The sequence below is a fragment of the Alternaria infectoria genome, assembly GCF_024043175.1.
Source record: "Alternaria infectoria strain BMP 0036 chromosome Unknown scaffold_1, whole genome shotgun sequence".
NCBI lineage: Eukaryota > Fungi > Ascomycota > Dothideomycetes > Pleosporales > Pleosporaceae > Alternaria > Alternaria infectoria.
The window spans coordinates 1598186-1619390 of NW_026250690.1; the positions used below are offsets into that span (position 1 = coordinate 1598186).

Genomic DNA, 21205 nt, shown 5'->3' on the forward strand with positions numbered 1-21205 from the left:
TTCCGACGAGGAAGACAACCTCGGAACGCCAATGGATCCCGAGTAATCTGATGCATGCGCGATGTAGTCTTGCATCTGCACACTGCGCTCGCGCCATCCCACACGTGTGTGTGTGCACACGTGGCAATTTGTGCCGCCGAGCATTAATACGCTGGGATCTCTTTATCTCGTAGCATTCACAATGTGCTGGCGACATGGAACACGAGACACTACTACCTTCCCACAGTGGATCACCTGGACAGGAATGCGGCGATTCGGACTACGCGTACGAAGCCTCACCATTCCAATCCACTACTGAGAAGAGATGCACAAAGGCAAAAACGACTGGTTCCAGATCGTGCATCGTCCTCTGCATTGCAAGTGTACTTTTTGGCTTCTTCGGTAGCTGGCTTTTTTGGATGGAAGCACCGACCAGTCCCAACACGCACACCACAACAATCGAAAATACATGCACCACACCACTCATTCGTCGGGAATGGAGAAGTTTGAGCATCGCGGAAAGGGACGCCTACATCGACGCGGTCTTCTGTCTCCGAACGAAGCCTTCGCGACTGAACCCGAATCAGACACTGTATGACGACTTCGCTTACGTGCATCACCAATTTGACGAAGAGAGTAAGTTCGCAGTACTTGTGTAGAGAAAAGACACTTACGAAGACGCTCAGTACACTTCGCTGCACCTTTCCTTGTCTGGCACCGGTATTTCATTCATACCTATCATCGCACGCTCGTGGAACAATGTCATTACACTGGACAACTACCGTACGGCTCCTACCACATCAGATCTTTCGTTTTGCTAACATCATATAGGTATTGGGACTGGACTCTAGACTGGGAAGAGCTAACTTCTGCACCGGTATGGGATCGTGAACACGGCTTTTCTGGTAACGGTCTTGAGAGCTCGGAGCCCAGTACGTATTTCCCGCGCACCCATTGCGTCGAGGATGGCCGATTTGGTAATATGCAAGTCGCCCGCGCTGGCCCGGTCTTGGTCTCTCACTGCCTGACCCGCGACTTTGGATCCGGGGAGCCGATTGCGAATTTATCGCAACTGTTGCGACCTGAAGCGGTTGAAGAGCTTCTGCTTGAAGACGACTACTTTCGGTTCACATTGCGATTCGAGAATGGCCCGCACGTTGCGATCCCGAAGTTTGTACTAGGGGACTTTCGGCTTTCGACATCGCCAAATGGTCAGACAAAAATAGCGACCACTTTTTGTCGAACCATCTGCTAATGATCAACAGACCCGATATTCTTCCTTCATCACTCGCAAATCGACAGGATCTGGTGGCGGTGGCAACAATACGACTCACCACGGCGACAACACATGTACAAAGGTACCGTCAAGCCGAGATCACAACAGCAAGCCAGTCTCGACGATACAATTTCGATTGGAGGTGTAGCCCCGGATATCAAGGTCTCGGAGCTTATGGATGTACGATCAGGTATCTTCTGCTATACGTATTAGTAGCTCCGCAACTAGACCAACCAATATGATGATGCGACGAAACCTGATCGCTCAACAGTCCTAGCTGAACGCTCGGCTTGCGTATGAACCGTGCTGAAGACAGCTGTTCGGCCTAGACATACTATGCTGTGGATACTACCATACTGTGGATACGAAGTGATGGGAAAGTGGGGGATAGATATGTCTTATTTATTGATGCTAATGGGGTATGTCCTCTCACGTTACCGAAGCCAAAGAGCTTGTGCGCACGTACCAGCATTGACGTCACCACCTGGGCAGCTTGGCCATCACGAACTCAAACTGCGTCGCGAACTCCGACTATCTTCTGCAACCCAACCGCCGTTTTCTCAAACCTGCTCCCGACTTTCCGTTACATCCTTTCTTTCCTTCAGTCTTATCCATGCACTCAAGTCCTGCTGGCTCCTCGTCATCGATTCGTATCGCTGGCCGTCAATGGTAGTATCGTCGTGACCCTGCAGGTGCAAATACCAATAGAGGACCCCAACAAAGAAGCCGCCACCGACGATGTTGCCAAGTAGTGCAGGAGCGATACCTTTCCAGACATACATGCCGATGCTGATGTCTGGTGAGCCATGGAAGATGGCATTGGGTATCAAGAACATGTTGGCGACGACGTGATCTGATGCAATGTCAGCTAACTTGTAAACGTTAACACGAACGTGTGGTACTTACCGAAGCCCAGCGATACAAACGCGAATGTTGGCCACCATATCCCTACTACCTTGGAAACATAGTCGCGACCCGAACATCCGAGAAAGCAAGCTAGACAGACCAACCAGTTGGCGCCGATGCCTTTAAGAAAGATTTGGTACCATTCTGGCTCGACTTGCTTCTTGTAAGCGAAGTGCAGCGACTCTTCTCGATATAGCTTTCCGTCGAACAGTCCACCATCTATTACAACGGGTCAGCTTCAAACTTCCAGGTCGTTGCTGCCATCAGAGACTTACATCCGACGATCACACAACACACGAACAAACTTCCTGCGAGATTCCCAAAAAAGGTTACCACCCAATGCCTCAACATCCGCCAGATGCTGAGTCGTCGATGTAACGCAGCAACGGTCGTGTACATGAAGCTGCCAGTACACAGGTCGCTGCCAGTCATCTGTACTATAACTAGACCGTACGGGAATACGAGCGCGGTAATTGTCTTGATCAGGCCTGGAGCATTCTCCTGGTACCATGGCGAGGTGTTGGTCGAAATGAGCGTTGCGCATGCGAAAGACAAGATCATGCCAGCGGAGCAGGCACTGAGGAAGCTCTTGTCGACACGCATATACGCCTTCTTGACGCCCATGCGCGAGACTATTTCGAAAGACTCCTGAGGAGTATAGGCATTGTTGGATGGTTGGTGCATGTTGTGAGCCCAGTGTTGACTTGGTATCGATGAAAGAGTTGTCGGAACTGCATTAATAGGTGTTGCTGTCCCGGAGGAGGGGTTCGATTGGACATGCATTGGCAAGAGGTTATGAGGCAGTACATGTCTTGGTGATGTTGATCTGTGGGCCATGTTGAGGTCGTGGCTGAGGTGATTCGTAACGGGACTCACAACAACGTTGAGCAGCGGAACCGAAGGCGAGTAATCAGAGTTTCAGCACCGATGAAGAGACGGAAGTATCCATCAAATTAAATACAGGAAGTCAAGTGTGACTCCTTACAACCACCCATCCCGAAAACCATCCGCGCAATCTCCACAACATCACCGAGGACCGAAACACCTACGGATACAAAGTCGTCCAATTTTGGCGCGCAAACACCTTGCTTATCACAAAGATGACAAAAAGTGCCAAATAGGGAATGCGGTACCGCAGGCTTGCGGCTCAATCCAAGCCCTTGGCGGCTCAACCAGCGTCAATGAGACCGAGAAGTTTGTCGCCAAGGTGTCTGGGCGCAACGACGCACGAGAAAGAGCCGCAACACTACGACTGCACCCGACGGTCGATATAACGGTGATGTGAGTGTGTGAGTAATCGTGTTCAACTTTGGGGCCCCGCACGCACTCCGCATACACTCCGCATGTGAAAGAAAGGAGTGGCTGTGCAGGCACAACACAAGGTTGGGCATCGTGCTCTTTTCGGGCGACCTTCCATACCGCTGTCGTAGAGCGCCTGTATAGCCACAATACACCGATCTCGGTGTACCGACTGCTAAGGTATGTAGTGCGAGTATACAACAATCTTACACGTGGCATGGAGCTCATTTCCTTCGACATCTCGTGCTTTCGCAGTTCTCATGCGGGTGCTGCATCTGGTTTGGCATAGCCGCCGAGAGCGACATGATCCTGTGCCCAAGATTAGAAAGAAGCTTCTGGGAGACGGTCCCGACCGTAGTGGCTTCGAAGCGTGAAGCCTTGGGATCGATTCGCACTTCCTCTTGAAAGCGCGGAGTCTACTGATGCAATTGCCTGCCTTCTTGAACCATTTCCTTACCTTATGCGCTGCTGTAGCCGTCGTAGCTTGAGGATCGCTGCGGCGTTTATTTTCCAATGCTCTTTGTGTACCAAATTAATCTATCTTGCAGTTGCAGAGGGTATCGGGGCAGGGAAGGCGCGTTCGAATGGGTTGGAGACGGCTCCAGAGGTAAACAGATCGCAGCTAAAGTGATCGTGATTATGATGAGCGATGACAAGCCTCGAAATCGGAGATGAAACTGGCACTCGCGGGCATTTTGCAGAGGGTTGATGATGACGCCGCGGTATATCCTCGAGAAGCTTAGTGTTATCGATAAGACTAGCGTGAACTGGACGCGTCGACGCGCTCAGTCAATCAACGGCAGGCGCGCCCAATCATCGCCAACTTTTCCCTTCTTTCCTCTGTCGTCCCACCCCGCAATTGTCTTTCTATCGCATATCAACATGGCATCCCGACCGGAAATCAAGGAGGAGGATGAGTCGGGTTTCTGCAAGTTCTTCCGCAACTTGCCTGAGAAGGACGATGAGACGGTGCGCATCTTCGACCGCGGCGACTACTACAGCGCTCACGGCGAAGATGCAAAGTTCATCGCAAACACAGTAAGTGCATGCGGAAGCATTGGCTTATGTTCAGTATATTGAAACGCTATTAGGTATACAAGACCACAGCCGTCATCCGCAAGCTGGGACGGGAACCCGGCCTCGAATCCGTTACCATGACCATCACCGTATTCCGCAACTTCCTCCGCGACGCACTCTTCAGACTCAGCAAACGTATCGAAATATGGCAATCAACTGGCAAGCGCATGGATTGGAAGGTGGTCAAGCAGGCCTCACCTGGCAACCTGCAAGACCTGGAAGACGAGTTGGGAGGTCAGATCGAGAATGCCCCCATCATATTAGCGGTCAAGGTGTCGGCAAAGGCGTCGGAAGCACGCAACGTGGGTGTATGCTTCGCAGATGCAAGCGTACGGGAGCTCGGTGTTACGGAATTCCTCGATAACGACCTCTACTCAAACTTCGAATCGCTGCTCATCCAGCTCGGCGTGAAGGAGTGCCTGATACAAGTCGACTCTACCAAGAAGGATGTGGAACTGGGCAAGCTTCGGACGATTGCCGACAACTGCGGGTGCGCCGTGGCAGAGCGATCGCACGCAGACTTTGGCACAAAAGACATCGAACAGGATCTGCCGCGGTTACTCAAGGATGAGCGAGCAGCCGGCTCGCTGCCATTGACAGATCTGAAGCTAGCTATGGGCTCAGCTGCATGCCTAATCCGGTATCTAGGGGTCATGTCGGACTCGTCGAACTTTGGACAGTACCAGCTCTACCAACACGACCTCTCGCAATACATGAAGCTCGACGCTGCCGCGCTGAAGGCACTCAACCTCATGCCGGGACCACGAGACGGCGCGAAGAACATGAGCTTGTACGGACTGCTCAACCACTGCAAGACACCCACCGGTAGCCGACTGTTAGCACAATGGCTCAAGCAGCCGCTCATGAACGTCGAGGAGATCCAAAGACGGCAGCAGTTGGTGGAAGCCTTCGTCAACGATACCGAGCTAAGGCAGACCATGCAAGAAGAGCATCTACGGTCAATACCGGATTTGTACCGTCTAGCGAAGAAGTTCCAACGCAAGGTCGCAAATCTGGAAGACGTCGTGCGCGCATATCAAGTTGTCATCCGATTGCCTGGCTTCCTCAGCTCCCTCGAGGCGGTCATGGACGAGCAGTACAAGGAGCCGCTTGATGCAGAATACACGGATAAGCTCCGCCAATACACAACGGCATTTGCAGGTCTGCAGGACATGGTGGAGACGACCGTGGACCTCGAAGCGCTCGACAACCACGAGTTCATCATCAAGCCTGAGTTTGATGAGTCGTTGAAGACTATCCGAAAGCGCCTGGACAAGCTCAAGCGTGACATGGAGTCAGAGCACATGCGTGTGGGCGATGACCTCAACCAAGACACCGAGAAGAAGCTGTTCCTAGAAAACCACAAGGTCAATGGCTGGTGCTTCCGACTAACCCGCAACGAAGCAGGCTGTATCAGGCAAAAGAAGCAGTATCAAGAGATCTCAACACAGAAGAACGGAGTCTACTTCACCACCAACACACTACAAGAAAAGCGACGAGAGTTCGATCAGCTTTCTGAGAACTACAACCGCACCCAATCCGGCCTCGTCAACGAAGTCGTCTCAGTAGCATCGTCCTACGTCCCTGTGGTCGAGAAGCTCGCCGCCGTCCTCGCACATCTCGATGTCATTGTTTCCTTCGCCCACGTCTCTGTCCACGCACCCACCTCATACACTCGACCTACCATGCACGCACGCGGCACCGGCAACACCGTCCTCAAAGAGGCGCGACACCCTTGCATGGAGATGCAAGACGATATATCCTTCATCACGAACGACGTCTCTCTCGTTCGCGACTCGAGCGAGTTCATCATCATCACCGGTCCCAACATGGGTGGTAAATCCACATACATCCGGCAAATTGGTGTCATTGCCCTTATGGCACAGATTGGCTGTTTCGTCCCTTGCTCAGAAGCCGAGCTCACGATCTTCGACTGCATTTTAGCACGTGTAGGCGCGAGTGACAGTCAGATCAAGGGCGTGTCAACCTTCATGGCAGAGATGTTGGAGACGGCAAACATTCTCAAATCCGCGACCAAAGAATCCCTCATCATCATCGACGAGCTCGGTCGTGGCACAAGCACATACGATGGTTTCGGACTCGCATGGGCCATCTCTGAATACATCGTCAAGGAGATTGGCGCTTTCGCGCTGTTCGCTACGCATTTCCACGAGTTGACTGCGCTGGTAGACACATACCCACAAGTCCAGAATCTACACGTTGTGGCACACATCTCTGAAGGTAGTGCCCCTGCACCCGACGCCGACGGAGACGCAGACATAGACGCCGCCGCTGTGCAAAAGAAACGCGAAGTCACCCTCCTATACAAAGTCGAACCCGGTTTCTCCGACCAGTCCTTCGGTATTCACGTCGCAGAACTCGTCCGCTTCCCACAGAAGGTCATCAAGATGGCAAAGCGAAAGGCCGACGAACTGGAAGACTTTGCTGGAAAGCACGAAGAGGGTTACGTTCAAGCCAGTAAAGAGGAGGTAGAGGATGGAAGCCGAATGCTCAAGGAGGTACTGGTGAAGTGGAAGGAAGAGGTAGAGAGCAAGGGGCTGACGAAGAAACAACAAGTCGAGAGGATGAGGGAGCTGGTCAAGGGAAACCCGGAGCTTATGGCTAATGGGTTCTTCAAGGGTATTCAGGCCTTGTAATCTTGAGTATGCAAGTCAACGGTGTTTCGGGATGTAGTAAAACTCTGTACCCGGATAAGAGGCCTGTCGTAGCTTTAGTCAGATTCGTGAGCGTATTAGCATGATACCAGTAATTTACATGTACCACCTATTCCCTAGTCCTCAGTATAGGTATCGAAGATGTCTGAAAGTTCAACATGGGAAGCTGTACAATGTGATACCATATGGGAGGTTTGTGGAGAACAGGAGCAGTTTGCATCGATAGCATTGCGCGCAGCTCAGCAGCTGGCTATCTTGAGGATTAGGAGACTTAAATCACGACCATTACTATCGTACGCGGTCCCTTACGTTTGGGCTCGTACCCTTGATACTGTGCCAAATAGTCTTACTCTTAAGATGATTCGTGCGCAGTCTGGGACACTCCTGCGAGACTGGTACTTGCAGTGGAAGGCTTGATGGCAACTCCATTAGAATGCGTGCCAAACAACCAGGCCGTCGCTCTACCCACATCACCTCTTCAACTCCGCAAACCTCCTAGAAAGCTCATCCACATCTGGTATCTTACCCAGCCCATCCTCCTTCTTCGCCGGCTTCTTCGTATTTGCCTCGCTCTTCGCTACTTTCGCCGCCGCACTGCCCGGTAACTTCAACCTCGGCGCTACATTATCTGTACTGGGGCTGGGCGGAACGACTCGCAGCGGACTTTGCGGGCCCAGCTTCTTGGGTGTCGAGGCTTTCGCCAACGCTTCCCTCTCTTCTGCCTTTTTGCTCGTGCTGTCGTCGGTGGATATGGGGTCTTCGAGATCGGCGTCGGCTTTCTCCGCTACGCCACCTGATGGCTCGTCGTCGTCGTCGTCTTCGTCTTCACTCTTGGCTGTGCCGTATGGTACGCCGTAGAACCTCGCAATCTCCGTCATGTATGCCTCAACCAGCTCCTCCTTCGGTGTTTCAACCTTCAGCTTCTTCATGACCCGCTCCGCAACACCCTCGCCTTCCATACTAGCGACTGCGACATCCTTCCCGAACTTGTCCACCAACAGCGCCCTCACGGTATGCAGTTCCTTGATCTCGGTTCGCGGCGCGGCATATATTATGCTGCGGACGGCTTCTTCTAGCGCAGGGTCGAGGAGTGTCGAGGTGGATGCGGAGGTGGTGTTGGAGGAGGAGACTTGCGATTCGAGGAGTTGGGAGCGCGCGAGGAGGAGTTCGCAGTAGAGTTCGAGAATCTCGTGCAGTTCGGTCGTGATGTCGGTGCGGATTATGTTTTCGACGCGTATGCGCGCTGATTGCACTTTGCCGACCTATGCAGAGGTCAATATTAGGCGTATCAAGGGGAACATGACGATGTCTGGATACGCGCGGTTGCCTTGCGCCTGGGCGAGGCGATGCGACAATTGCCTGTAATGAGCTGGCGACGTACCTCGATCAGTTGCGCCATCTCTCTCCTCTGCTGTTTCACTTTGGCGCTGTCTTTCTGCTGGACCATGCGCAGTCGCGATATTGACAGCTTGAGCTGTACCTTGAGCTTGTTCTGCCCCGCATTAGCTGGCAGTCGCGACAGCCGTGTCCAGTGTCGCCATGGAACGTACGACTAACGAGACTGAAGGCGCCATCTTGTTCGATCGGCGATAATCTCCTGGGATTTAGAATTATGCGAATGGTGCTGTTGATTGTCGTGCAGGCGTCTGGTGTTGGCTGGAGCTAGTGGTTGGGCTGGGACGTGGAGGCGGGACACGCGTAGGGATGTCTTGGTGGGGTTCAGCGGCTTGGGTTGTGGCGGTGCACTGGGCTAATGACGTCTCGCTCAAAAAGAGATGGTTTATTCGAAGCACCGATTGTCACTCAGACTCTATGTATATTTTCATCATACACACCGGGACCCGTTGCCTCGAAAAGCAGCACCTCGCATATTACCTCCACCCTGGTACCCATCGTAAGATCAGATCAGCGTCACAACTTTTGTGTCCATCTCTTCAAGCATCTCGATGAAACGAGTGTTGTACTTGTCCATAAGTCCTTCGGCGTCTTTTACTGCCACATACTCAATGTCTCTTTGTCGATGCCAGATAGCCCACCACCCAGCGTAATGCACTTCAACAGCACCAAGGCGGACGTAGTGACCTGGAAGATCTGTCTCCATGACGATGAGTGCGTATTGACCACCATTGTGCGTATACGGCCATTGGTTCATAGTGAGAAATAGTAGGTAGAGCTCAGCGTGGATATCATGGTCGCGACCCCATCCCACGTCATCCCATCTTGGGTGGTCATGTGCCATTTCGCTTGATTCTGCCGACAAGTCTCCATGCATAGCCTCTTTCAGTGGGACTGGCACGTCCAATCGTTGTCGGATGTCGTGGTACTTTATCCGTGGGCAACGTATAGTGATCGCAGCTTCGATGATCTTATCGGATACAGCTGGCCCATGCACTGCGTACCGGACACCAAGGATTCAACATTGGAGAGGGCTTTGTCAGCTCCCTCCCATCTGACATCCCTACTTGTGGATGCCCACGACCAAGTAGGTGTGTCTCCAGCCATGCGCCTTTTGACTGCAGCAAGCTGAAATCCGGTACATGGAGCTGGCACGAAGGCATTGTGCCATAGCAAGTCAACACAAAGGCTCGATCGCCAAATCCCAGCAATGTATTCATCGTCTGGTCGTAGTGATTGCATTATCCTTGCAATAGCAGCGATTGCTGGCAAACGATCTTTGCTGTATGTGAGCTTCCGTCTACTGTATAGCTGAACCATCTGATGCCACGCGTATGTAAGATCCGGGTTCTCGATCTGAAACATTTCTGTTGTGCGAATGGTAGTCCCGAGATCTCGGACTGATTCTGACCCGACCCAATTTAATCCTTAACTTTGGGATTCGACTGTGTGTCGACATTGCCATGTCACTTGGTTGGGACCAAAATGTACTACGCGAGGAGATAGTACAAGCTCCTGGAATACCCATACTCGCCTCAACAGCGGCCATGTGTCTTCCTTCGAATCCGCCGTAAGCCGTACATACACTCCTGGGTGGCCTGGAAGTGGTTCTCCCACAAAGCTTGGGTTGGGTGTCCGGAATAAACCCTTCGTTTCATTTTCAGAAGCCGACGCGGCGACTGTGAGGAAGGCGTTGGCATAAATGTCAGCCATACTTGCGGACTGGTTACGCCAGTCTTCGTCGCTGTCTTGGATTATACTCAAACTATCGATCCACAAGTAGAAGACCTTCAGGAGCCGGCAAATCTTCACGGCGTCTCTGAAGGTCGCAGGAAGACTAGTCACGGGGATGCCTTTGTCCAAGTGGTCATGGAAGTTGACGACTGTTGTCCGGAGGATACCCTCCCCGTCTCCCCAGCAGTGACTCAGACAAACATACTGCTCAGGGCTTATACCTTCAAGGAATAGTAGCCTGCCTTCTTCGATTTTCAGGAATCTGGTGCCTGGGTGACAGCTGCCGGGTGCACCAACCATGGAGCTTGCGCAATGATCGTGGTTCATCACACATTCCTCCAGCCAATTCTCAATGTCGAGGAAAGTGCTATTTGAGTCAGTCGAGTTAGGCAGCAATTTGTCTGATACCGGAGAGTCTGTTGGAAGAGTTAGTGAGCAATCTTCAACCCCTGTCGTCTCACATACCACCAAGATCGAATATCTCTACACTAAACGACGTTGGCCCTCGGACTGCTTCGAAATGGAATGGACCGTAGTAATTATTGCCACACCAATCCGAATCCAAGAACAGTCGTGCTAAAGCCCAATGTACACAAGCCAGTCGTACACGGGATAATAGACATTGAGTCTTAGCACCTTCTCGTAATTCGTGCATAGTTCCATACGGCTCTCTACACTTATCGCATTGATGCCCGTCGCGTAGGAGTTCGAAGTCGTTACTTTGCGATGCCATTGGCAAATGGTTTCACAGCCCGAACAGGCCCCTCCAAGGCTGAAGGACGTAAATTTGACTCAAACGTTGGCCTTTCTGAAATTGAACAAAGTCGTAAATCTGGAAAGCTCACAAAATAGCTTGGATGGCATCGATTATCAAGGACTGTTGATAGTCATTGCTTGTTTGTATAGAACAGAACCAGAGGGGACATGCAAGTTGCGAAGCTGCTAGCCTTACGTCATCTAGTCTCGTTAACTTGAACTCATCTTCATGTGACGTGCCAAGACGTCCAAGGTTGTGTGTGTCCGGAGCTAAGGGACCTTTTACGGCGAGAGGTCCGCTACGCAGGTTGAGGCGACCCTCCTTTGTTGGGAATGTCCGTGGCTTCCATACCACATCGAAGCACAAAGAGGGGTGGGAAAGTCGACTCGACGCATATGGACTGGCCCTCCAGATCTCAGGTATGATAGAAGTGATCGGCATGCAAGCAGGCGCATTAACCGACGTTTCAAGCTGACAATGCAGCTGCCCACGCCCAATAGGTTGCGCCACTAGAATGTAACTCCAATCAGAAAAACTGCTGCTATCACGATGCATGATAGTACGAGAAATCTCTTTGGGCGTCGGTTTCGAGGAGCACAACCTGCGCCCGGCTTACGTTGCGCACGCTGGTTCCTTTGTCTACTTACCTCCTCTTCTCTGCTCACCGACTTGACCTTGATGCTCCTGTGAGACGAGCCAATTCTCCTGCACATGCTTCAGCCCGCTTCAATGCCATGGCTCCATCATGGCGCATAAAAAGTAGCTTCATCTTCGGCCTTGCTGCCCTCGTCTTCTTCCAGCCTCGCCTGATAGCAGCGCAATGCGACATCCCGCCTCTGACACTCACCTGGTCCAACATCACCGTCACACAGGACGGCCTCGGTGTCGCGCGTGGAATTGAACTTGGTATTGGGACTCCGCACCAGATCTTTGCTTTCCGACCGTCGACTACGCTCAACAACACGCGGATCAACAATGTGATCAACTGTGGATCTGCGACCAACGACAGCTGCATTGGTGGTCTAGGTGGTGCTTTCGATGCGCCAAAGTCGACATCGTATGCGGTTTCGATTAAGAGCCAATGGAATGGCAGCCAAGTCGACGCTGAAGACAGTACCGGTGCATACGTCTACTTCAACGACGATGTCGCGTTCCAGGAGAATGGCGATGTCGACGGCTTTCCATTGGTCATGGATAGTGAAGTCTGGGGAGGTGAGAATCCCACAATACGTCTCGTTCAATGCGGGCTGTCGAGCTATGAATGAAGCTGACTGATAGCAGGTGTGCAATCTGGTCTACCTCTCGGAACCAACTCCTCCTTCCTCCGCGTTGCAGTTGCTGGTGGTGTCGCGCCATCTCAGGTATTCGGTCTTTGGAGTGGTAGCAGGGGTATCGATCCACATGACGGTCTGCTCGTTGTGGGAGGATATGATCGCGCGCGGGTTGACCCTGCATCCAACTTTACCACTTTCCCGATCGGCGAATGGAACCTCGAGCGGGCCTGCCCTCTACAGGTAACGGTCACGAACCTAACGTATCAGGATATACCGCTCATACCAGACGGAAGCGACGGACTGATTGCTTGCATTGAGCCATCGACGCAGCGCTTCGTCTTTCCTCCAGCAATTGCGCAGGCCTTTGGAAACTCCACGCACCAGAATGAGACCGTATATCCGGGAAAGATGCATTACAACGTCTCGAATCGTCCCGGCGGCGATCTCATTGTAACATTGGCAGGCGGTTATCAGTCCAGGATACCTAACAAGGAATTGTTCGCGCCACTACGCGGATCTGACGAGTACGGCCGGTATGCCATCACCAACGACAGCACACTCGAAGCCTTCGTGTCGGATACGCGACAAGATGATCCAGGCGATGTTGACAGTATCCTGGGAGGGCTCTTCTTAACCTTCAACTATCTTTTGGTAGATTACGCGAAAAGCGAGTTCCAACTTGCGCCAGCTGTCGCAGCCAATGCGGAAAACGTGTCGCCAAACCCTACCACAATCTGCACACCTACCAACATCTCGCCCGTAAGCCCGACTCCGACAGCGAAAAATAAATCGACCAATAAAGGTGCGATAGCAGGTGGTGTTGTGGGAGGTGTTGCTGGACTAGCCCTACTTGGAGCCATGGGCTTCCTGCTGTTTAGGCGGAACCGCCGAGCCAAGATCCCTGCTGTCAGTGAGATTGATGGGCAAACAATTGAACCAGTATCGCGGCAGCCGTCAGAGATGATGGCGCATGAAGTTACACCTGTGCATGAGATGTCTGCGAGTCGATACGCAAGTTTCCGAAAGCCTGAAGGGAGGGGATGGCATTGAGCGTGGCCGTGGCCGTGGCCGTGAGAACAGGGGAGGCGGGCAGATCCGCTTCGGCTGTGTAATGACATAGTTCTACACTAATTTTCTGGGCGCTATCTCGAGCAGTCCATTGTTCGCCCAAGTTGCCCTCATCATTCCATCATGCCTTTCTTCCTTTCAAGGCAAAAGCTTCGCTTTCCTAGTCGACTCATGCACGGGAACCTTCATAGGTACCACATCGCTGTCGCGACAATAGCCCACTTCTGCCCACCTCAGCCAACCCGCATACGTCCTATTGGCACAGTCGCTGCCACCATGTTTTCTCCACAGCATACCGAGAGTGTCGCCTCCGAACAGCTTCGCCGAAAACCCGTGCCCAAGCTTCAAACACCAGCTATCCGCCACTAATTTCTCTACAATACGCCTCGCAAGTGCTTGATCGTCCGTCTCAATCTCGCTCTCCTTGGGTAATCGAAGGCTCAGAAGATCAAATTGCCTCTGACCACTCCATCCAGTCATTTGCTCGTGTGCGAAAGCACCGTCCATCATGCTGAGCAGCCAGCACTTCTCTCTGACATAATTCGGCCCGTCCCATCCATCTTCTTCATCCACCCAGCCTTGCGCCGATCCCATGCATTGGATCTGAATCGCGTAGTCGGTCATGGCTTCGTCGTTGATCACCATCTTCTCCTGTCCTTCTTCTTCTACAACAACCTCTTGTGGCACACGCATAAGCGGGACGTGGGACACCAGTGAATGCGCATGCGTGCCAATTGTGTTGGTCTTGCCTTCCCAGACCTGGAGCAAGATATAATGTGCGCGTTGCACAAGCGGGTTGTTCGCTCGACACATGAGCGAGAAATTTACAATCTGCGGCTCATCTGCTCCAAGCGTGAAGCCGGCGAAGTCGTAAGGCGAATCTGGGTTGGTGATGTGTTCGGTCCAGAGGCGATTTAGGTCACCGAATTGAAGGATGCCAACGTCGAGATACACACCACCGTACTTCAACAGGAGCGGATAGCGGATGAGATCTGAGGTGTGTTGTGCAGCATACTGTCCGTCCAGGGTGCCGTTTGTGAATGCCGCTGGTACAATCGAGGAGGACTTGGTGTCGATGTAGTTGCCCACATTTAGTGCAGAATTTGGCACGTTGTCAAGGACATAGATAGTCCATCCCAGTGGTGAGAAGCGGCGGTACCAAGCAAGGACGTTGCGTAGTAGGACGGGTGGGATCGTTCGGATGCCAGAATGCCAGAACGCGAATATGGACTTTGAGTCTACGAGAGGTGGTTTCGGCGACAAGAGCTCTTTGGGTAGAGGCCCTTCTGTTGAAATAGGCTCCAGAACCTTGGACGGAATTGTTGAAGTTCCCGGGATAAACGGGTAATCCATGATTCGGCTTAATCGTAGACGGTCGATCTTGATCTTTGAATTATTCTCTTTGTTGATAGGGAACTGCATCGTGAATGCCAGTACAACTTTAGTGATATTTATCGGGAAAGGTACGCAGGTGTCACCGTTCGCCGTCCAATGGTCATTTCGACTCATACACGCTAGTCTACGCGTGACGTCATCGTGCATGTATTCCTCACCAGCGTCTTGCGAAGCATCACAACGTGGTGTCACGACATTATCACATGTTATTTGCTTGGGCAGACACGTCTGAGTAAGAGTGGTCATGCTCTGCACTCTGATCTGCCCAGGAACATGACTACCACCAGCACACGACAATGTGTACCGAATCGACGATCGAGCCCAAGAGCCAACTCGTGTATGGTGTAAGATGATCGGATACCATGCGCTGACGATTAACAAACTGGCTGGGGACAGGCTTGAGTCTCAAATCTTCGGTCGCTGTCTTGCCTACGCAAGTGTGTAGGGGAATTGATCACATGCGTTGGGTAAGCTCATTAGAGCAACGAATAACACTCAAGGTTCCAGAGAACGCAGAGCAGGTGCAGTTACGATAACTTGGTCATTTTGGCGAGAAATTGGACTCGCTTGTCTTCACAGTTGTCACCGCGCCATCGAATCGCGACTTCCGTTTGCCGCCAAGCACGCGACCAAATGTGCTGAGTCTAGACTGCTACCTTCACTGCCAGACTATCGTCCTCCATCGACACACCATCAACATGCAGCAACCCAGATCCGCCCTCTCGCCCCTTCCCGACATCGTGCGCGGCCCATCTGCACCGCCGCGACTACCACCTCGCCCTTCCCCACCACCGCCTGCTCCAGACTTCCTCGTCATCGGCTTGTTCGCCCTGCGACTCACCAAGCGGTTGATTGAAAGCCTCGAGTACTATCCCGGTCGTGATGCCGACATTATCTGGCTCGTTAACTTCCTCTCGCCCTTCCACAACGAATACGAACTAGCCAAGATCTCAGGTGCTCGGAGAGATGACTACCTCGCGACGTATCAGAGCATTGTCTCACGGATGAAGAAGCAGCCAAAATACCCTATGCGGTTCATGCAGATGAATCCGGATCAATCGGCGCAGCCAGCAAGGCGAGTGAGCGAGATGGAGCGACCGAGGGACATGACCGATGGTGAGTAGATCGGTACGTGTAAAAAACATGCTGCTAACATGATCCAGCGGAGAGACTGGAAATCATCAATTTCTGTGACGCAGCGGGCGAGTGGGGATCTATTCTCCCGATACCAGCGCGTGAGGCGGAAAGAATGGTCGAACTGGCTGACCGAAGGAAGATCGCAGATCTCGATGAGTCCCACAGGCAGCGGCCGCGCTATGAAGAAAGAGAGGAGTTACGAGATCACAGGCAGTCGCGATCCGAAGACAGAGAGGAGTTGCTAGATCGGAGGCCATCCCGATTCGAGCCACAGTCTTTGCCTCACGAGACAAGGCGACCACTGCAAGAGGTCAGGCAGCCGGACCGCGACGACAGATATCAACTACATAATATTGGAGTGTGGCGTGGTGACGAATACCTTCCGCCTGATGAAAGGCAGCAGCCAGTAGATACGAGAAGGAGACGTCGGGTATCTTTCGCGGATGATAGGCAGTACTACGAGGTAAGAGTTTTGCGTTCGCATGGGATTTGTGCACCCACTGACTTGAGTAGGATGAACGCCGTTAAGAAGATGTGAGATGGCGCGAACGTTAAGACTTGAGTAACCGGGCATGCGCTGGAATGTTGGTTTCCCAAGACGAAGACACGATCGTGATGAGAAGATCGTGGCAAGGGTGTCTGATCCGCTTGTTCTGAGTACTGCACATCTCGTCCACCTTAACTAGACTTGTACAATGTTAGCAGTGATGTGTCGAATGAAGTCATTAGTTACTACCGATTGCGCAACTCATACTTTGTCCGGATACAGTTCGTGACGTTATCGCGTGCCTTGAGATCCAAATTTTATCGCGAACCTGGCAACCCGCTCAACAGGTCAGAGGTCTAGGCGAGGACGCTTCGCTCCTTCCATCTACAGCTCTTTCGGGACTGATCGTTCACTTTGGCGTTGGACTCGGAAGGGGTTCAGAGGAAGCGGCAGGCGCGGCCTTTTGCATGATAGGGCGCAGTCCGGTCTCTACCATGGTTTGCACCCCTCGCTTGAACGAACCTGACAGTCGAAAAGTCGTCTACGATAGATTTTGAGCTTATTTCAACGTTCCAGAACAACTTCTTTTGCCAGAACATCAAATCAGAACCGAAACAATTTCCAAGGACGGCATAGCGTGACTACCGCTGCGAAGCACGATCAGCTACCACCAACCGCGCGAAGAGACCGCTCACCTGGAAGATGGCGCTCCGCGACCCTGCGAGCACTGATATCGTCGACTATTGTATACGTGGCGAGTCTAACCACCTCTATGAAGAACCAGATGTCGACGAAGACATCGTGTATCGCATTATTCCCGGAGATGCAGTGACGGACGAAGAACTGGACATATGCGCTGCCAACTTTTCTTCTGATTACGGCGTATGGAGTTGGAGAGCGCATCTTGAAATGGGGATGATGGCCGAGTACGGTAAGTCCTCCTACGTTGTTGGAGTGTGTAGGACGGCAGCCAAGGACGTATCGCTGACTCTGATACAGGCAAACCAATACATATGAGTCGCGTAAGGCTAAGAGCTCAGTGTCTACCTGAGGGCGCGAACAGTATCCTAGTGACGGTTGTTACTAAAGACGATCGGCACGTTGGGCACTGCTTCGTGAGCCAGTGGATGCATGGGGACGATCGAGTCTGGTGGATAACACAACTGCTCGTGGTGAAACGCTATCGCAACCAGAGGCGAGCTACACGAGTGAGCATCTATCACGTATCTTGGTTAAGAATTTGCAACTAACATATAGTAGATGCTACAAGCCCTGGCCATGCACTACGATATCGGCAGATCTACTCAGAGAGATCTTGTCGGGATAGCAACAGTGAGCCCGTATAGTCTTTGCGCTATTCTTCGCGTTTTTGGCCGCGGTATCGAAGTACTGCCTTCGAAGCCTGACTGGGAGAAATGTCGCATTCGCCACACGCCTCTGCTCAGTTCCACATGTGAGCCTATAGTTGGCGCTGCACCAATCAGCTATATCCGCAATGCCAAACTATCACGGGGGAAGTTGATCGCGAATACAGGGTTCTTTGTAGATCACGCTACATCTGAAGAGGCGATGAAGAGAATCATACACAGTATGAACCAGCAGGTGTCTGGGCCGTGGGAGTGGTTGTTCGGCTGCTTGGAACCTGGGCACGAATATGTGTGTATTCTTGACTATTCCTACGATCAGGAATACAAGATGGATCTAGCACTCTTCGACACACCATCGGTTCCTAATGAGCCTTGTTTGGGAAAGCACGCTGCAAGCCCGTCGAAAGCGCTGTTTAGAGCAGCTTTTGGTAGCTCCAGGCCGCCTGAGCAGAGTCCAACCCCGGTTCGATATGCTGATATCGATCGATACTTGCTCGAAGTGCCTGAGAGTTGCGTTCTCGATCTGAAACTTAGCAATCGGGCCCATGCATCCCTGCATGGCAGTATGCGCAAGCTTATCTATGAAGCCAAAGAGCTGATTGCAAAGCATTTGCGTGTGTTGCCCACCATCATGGGCGCAAAACAGATACCAAGAGACCTTCGAAGAGTCTATCAGACGGCGAATATGATCTTCCCGTTACCAGGACAGATACAGACGTGGGGAGATTTTGTGCCGTACGTATATGAGGTCTTCGAACACGGCATTAACGCTGAAGCTCGCATGTTGATCCTGCAGGCGATTCATTTCCAGGAGCTCCGTGAGACCGATGAGAGGGAACAAAAAGAGAGAGCGAAGAATGCCTCGGCATTAGCCAAAACGACCAGGTCGAAAGAGAAAAAACGGTCGTTGATGGACACGAAGGAGAAGCCTGGGATTGAACCATTAGCATACGCCGCATACTCCCTCAAAGACAAAAACGAGGAACTATCCGCAAAACCACGAACAAAGCGTAAGCTCACGCCGACAACGCCTACTAGAAAGCCTCTGGCTCCGAAATCTCAAGGGCTATTTGGAGCAGCCAAGGCGATAATAAACACACCAACATCTACTCCTAGACATCGGGCAGCATCAATGTTCTCTTCCATGAGTCCCTTCCGGAAATCTAAAGAGCCAAAGTCACAGTCTCGACACTCTAGCATGGCGATGCAGGCACAGAGCCCTACGCCAGTCACGCCCGAGCAAACAGCACCTAAACACACCTCCAGTCCAATCGCCCAATCCACCATCTCGACACCGGCTTCTGTGGCTCCCAAAACACCCATCTCTACAGCTTTTGTTCTTCAAGGACAAGGTGAGATACATGTCGTGACGACACCACCCACAACTCCACCACCCACAACTCCACCACCCGCTCAATCGCGGCCGAGTCTTCCCCACTACATGGCCCCAACCGTGGGCTCAACGCAACGGTACGAGACGCGCAGCCCTCAGCTTTTCTATTCCGATGAGTCTGATGGGTGCAGCAGGTCGAACGTTTTTGGCCGGCGTTCTCTGAAGAATAGTGCGAAGACGTTGGATCGGACGCAGGGTATGAGGGGATGAATCATTTGCTGGGGTCGAATAGATTGCGAGCCATCTTGGTGACATGGTCCTCCTGGTTGTTTGAACAATCGTTGATGGGTATTAGTTTGTGAATTTCAGCAAAATAAGAGGCTGGTGGAGGATGCAGAGTCAGGAGCGATGCTACGGCTGAGTGTGGGGCATGACGCGTCTCGATGAGCTAGTGCGTGGATGGCACCTTTCTTTTCTCTCCTCGATCAATGTACACTTCACTTTCATGATTCGCCTAGATGGCGCTCGAAATGCTGTTAACACAAAGCCATCTCATTCTCTAGGCATATTACAAGACCTTAGTGTTGCGAAACCAGTCGCTCGAACTAGGTACGAGTGTGATCCACTCGCCACTCTATATGAACGCATCCATCTATCTTACACTGACGCAAAGAAATATAGCATTTGAGCTAGTTGTGGAAACTTCATCTACGCTTACATGGCCCAGGCAGCAATAGCGAAAACGACCGACAAGCCCATGGCCATCGAGTTCACGACAGAGACTGAAGTAGCAGCTCCAGCTCCAGTACCGCTAGGGGCGGCGGTGCTAGATTGCTGAGCACTCTCGCTTCCACCGTCACTTCCGCCATTGTTACCGTTGTCGCTGTCGTTACCGCCGTCGTTGTTGTTACCGCCAGTGGTAGTGTTGCCGCTTGAAGAGCCACCAGATGAAGTGCCGTTGTTAACGGGCTCCGCCGATGGCAACTCCTTCTGCTCCTTAGGGCAGCTGATGTCGAAGCGCGGGGTGGTGGAGAGGTTGTCGGAGACGGCGAACTTCACCTTGTTCGCGGGGTTGGCGTCGCGGAGTGTGTACCAGAAGACGTTCTTCTTGCCGAAGAGCGCGCAACCGACATCCTTCCAGTATGTCTCGGCGTTGTCCACAGTCGACTTGGCAGCACCAAAGTCTGGACCCTTGTATGCCCAACCGGTCTCGGTAACCCACACGTCCTTGCCTCCAGCAACACCCTCGGTTGCGCTGATGGCGCTGCTCAAGAGCTTGCCGGCGTTGTCAATCTTGTTGTCCAGCTCGGACTCGTAGAAGGGGAAAGCGTTGACGGCCAAGAAGTCGATCTCGTCGATGACAGCCGCGTTGGACTCGTTGACCCAAGCAGTCCAGGTGTCGACGTGGGTGATCTTGACATCCTTAAGAGGAGTGTCGGCAAGACGCTCGCGCGCGGCCTTGATAAACTCGACAATCTTCTCGGCGCTGTTACCGACACCGGCCTTGTTCCGGATGCCGGGCTCAGACACGCGGTACAGGTCTTCGGAACCGACCGACAGCCCAATTACGAGATCCGTCAGCTTGGTGCCGTACTCTTCGACGGCAGAGTTCAACGCCTTCAGCTCGTTGTCGATGTCGTCGGTTCCCGAGGCCCAGATACCGAGAAGGAGCTTGGAGTTTGTCTTGATGGCAGCAGGGAAGGCGGCGATAGGAGTGTCGGTCGTCTGCCACTGGATGTTGGAGTACAGGCGGATGGCGGTGAAGTCGCCCGGCGCGCCCTCGAGGTTCTGCGCTGTGGTGAACTCCTTCTCAAAGTCGGCCTGTGTCTTGGCCTTGCCAGTGTCGTCCGAGGCTCCCGAGTTGAAGCCCAGGACGAAGTCTTGGGCAAGGGCGCCGCTGACGGTGGCCGCCGCGACGGCAAGCGCTGATACGAAACGCATAGTTGGTAAAGTGGATTAAGGGAGCGACTGTAGTTGAAAAGTTGAAAAAGATTGCAAGAAGAAAGGGTCAGAGAGTGTGGAGAGAGTGTGGAGAGTGAGATTGTT

At 52.5% G+C, this 21205-nt stretch overlaps 7 protein-coding genes across 7 annotated transcripts; 3 read left to right on the forward strand and 4 right to left on the reverse strand.

The window, feature by feature from the left end:
• Positions 1 to 1815: 1815 nt before the first annotated feature.
• Positions 1816 to 2944, reverse strand: J4E92_000558 (uncharacterized protein; the record flags this gene model as incomplete). Its single annotated transcript, XM_051491973.1, has 3 exons — positions 1816 to 2108; positions 2162 to 2380; positions 2437 to 2944. The coding sequence occupies 3 exons, from the start codon at positions 2942 to 2944 to the stop codon at positions 1816 to 1818; spliced, it is 1020 nt and encodes a 339-aa protein (XP_051357485.1).
• A 1398-nt stretch (positions 2945 to 4342) lies between these two features.
• MSH2 (MutS-like protein) lies at positions 4343 to 7194 on the forward strand (the record flags this gene model as incomplete). The annotated part of the gene is made up of 2 exons (XM_051491974.1): positions 4343 to 4498; positions 4552 to 7194. 2 exons carry the CDS (start codon positions 4343 to 4345, stop codon positions 7192 to 7194), a joined length of 2799 nt encoding a protein of 932 aa, XP_051357486.1.
• A 488-nt stretch (positions 7195 to 7682) lies between these two features.
• On the reverse strand, positions 7683 to 8786 carry J4E92_000560 (uncharacterized protein; the record flags this gene model as incomplete). The annotated part of the gene is made up of 3 exons (XM_051491975.1): positions 7683 to 8474; positions 8594 to 8704; positions 8763 to 8786. 3 exons carry the CDS (start codon positions 8784 to 8786, stop codon positions 7683 to 7685), a joined length of 927 nt encoding a protein of 308 aa, XP_051357487.1.
• A 2990-nt stretch (positions 8787 to 11776) lies between these two features.
• On the forward strand, positions 11777 to 13422 carry J4E92_000561 (uncharacterized protein; the record flags this gene model as incomplete). The annotated part of the gene is made up of 3 exons (XM_051491976.1): positions 11777 to 11784; positions 11862 to 12310; positions 12380 to 13422. The coding sequence occupies 3 exons, from the start codon at positions 11777 to 11779 to the stop codon at positions 13420 to 13422; spliced, it is 1500 nt and encodes a 499-aa protein (XP_051357488.1).
• A 156-nt stretch (positions 13423 to 13578) lies between these two features.
• On the reverse strand, positions 13579 to 14862 carry J4E92_000562 (uncharacterized protein; the record flags this gene model as incomplete). The annotated part of the gene is made up of 1 exon (XM_051491977.1): positions 13579 to 14862. One exon carries the CDS (start codon positions 14860 to 14862, stop codon positions 13579 to 13581), a length of 1284 nt encoding a protein of 427 aa, XP_051357489.1.
• A 671-nt stretch (positions 14863 to 15533) lies between these two features.
• J4E92_000563 (uncharacterized protein) lies at positions 15534 to 15959 on the forward strand (the record flags this gene model as incomplete). Its single annotated transcript, XM_051491978.1, has 1 exon — positions 15534 to 15959. The coding sequence occupies one exon, from the start codon at positions 15534 to 15536 to the stop codon at positions 15957 to 15959; it is 426 nt and encodes a 141-aa protein (XP_051357490.1).
• Positions 15960 to 19873: 3914 nt separating this feature from the next.
• J4E92_000564 (uncharacterized protein) lies at positions 19874 to 21100 on the reverse strand (the record flags this gene model as incomplete). Its single annotated transcript, XM_051491979.1, has 1 exon — positions 19874 to 21100. The coding sequence occupies one exon, from the start codon at positions 21098 to 21100 to the stop codon at positions 19874 to 19876; it is 1227 nt and encodes a 408-aa protein (XP_051357491.1).
• Between the last annotated feature and the right edge of the window lie 105 nt (positions 21101 to 21205).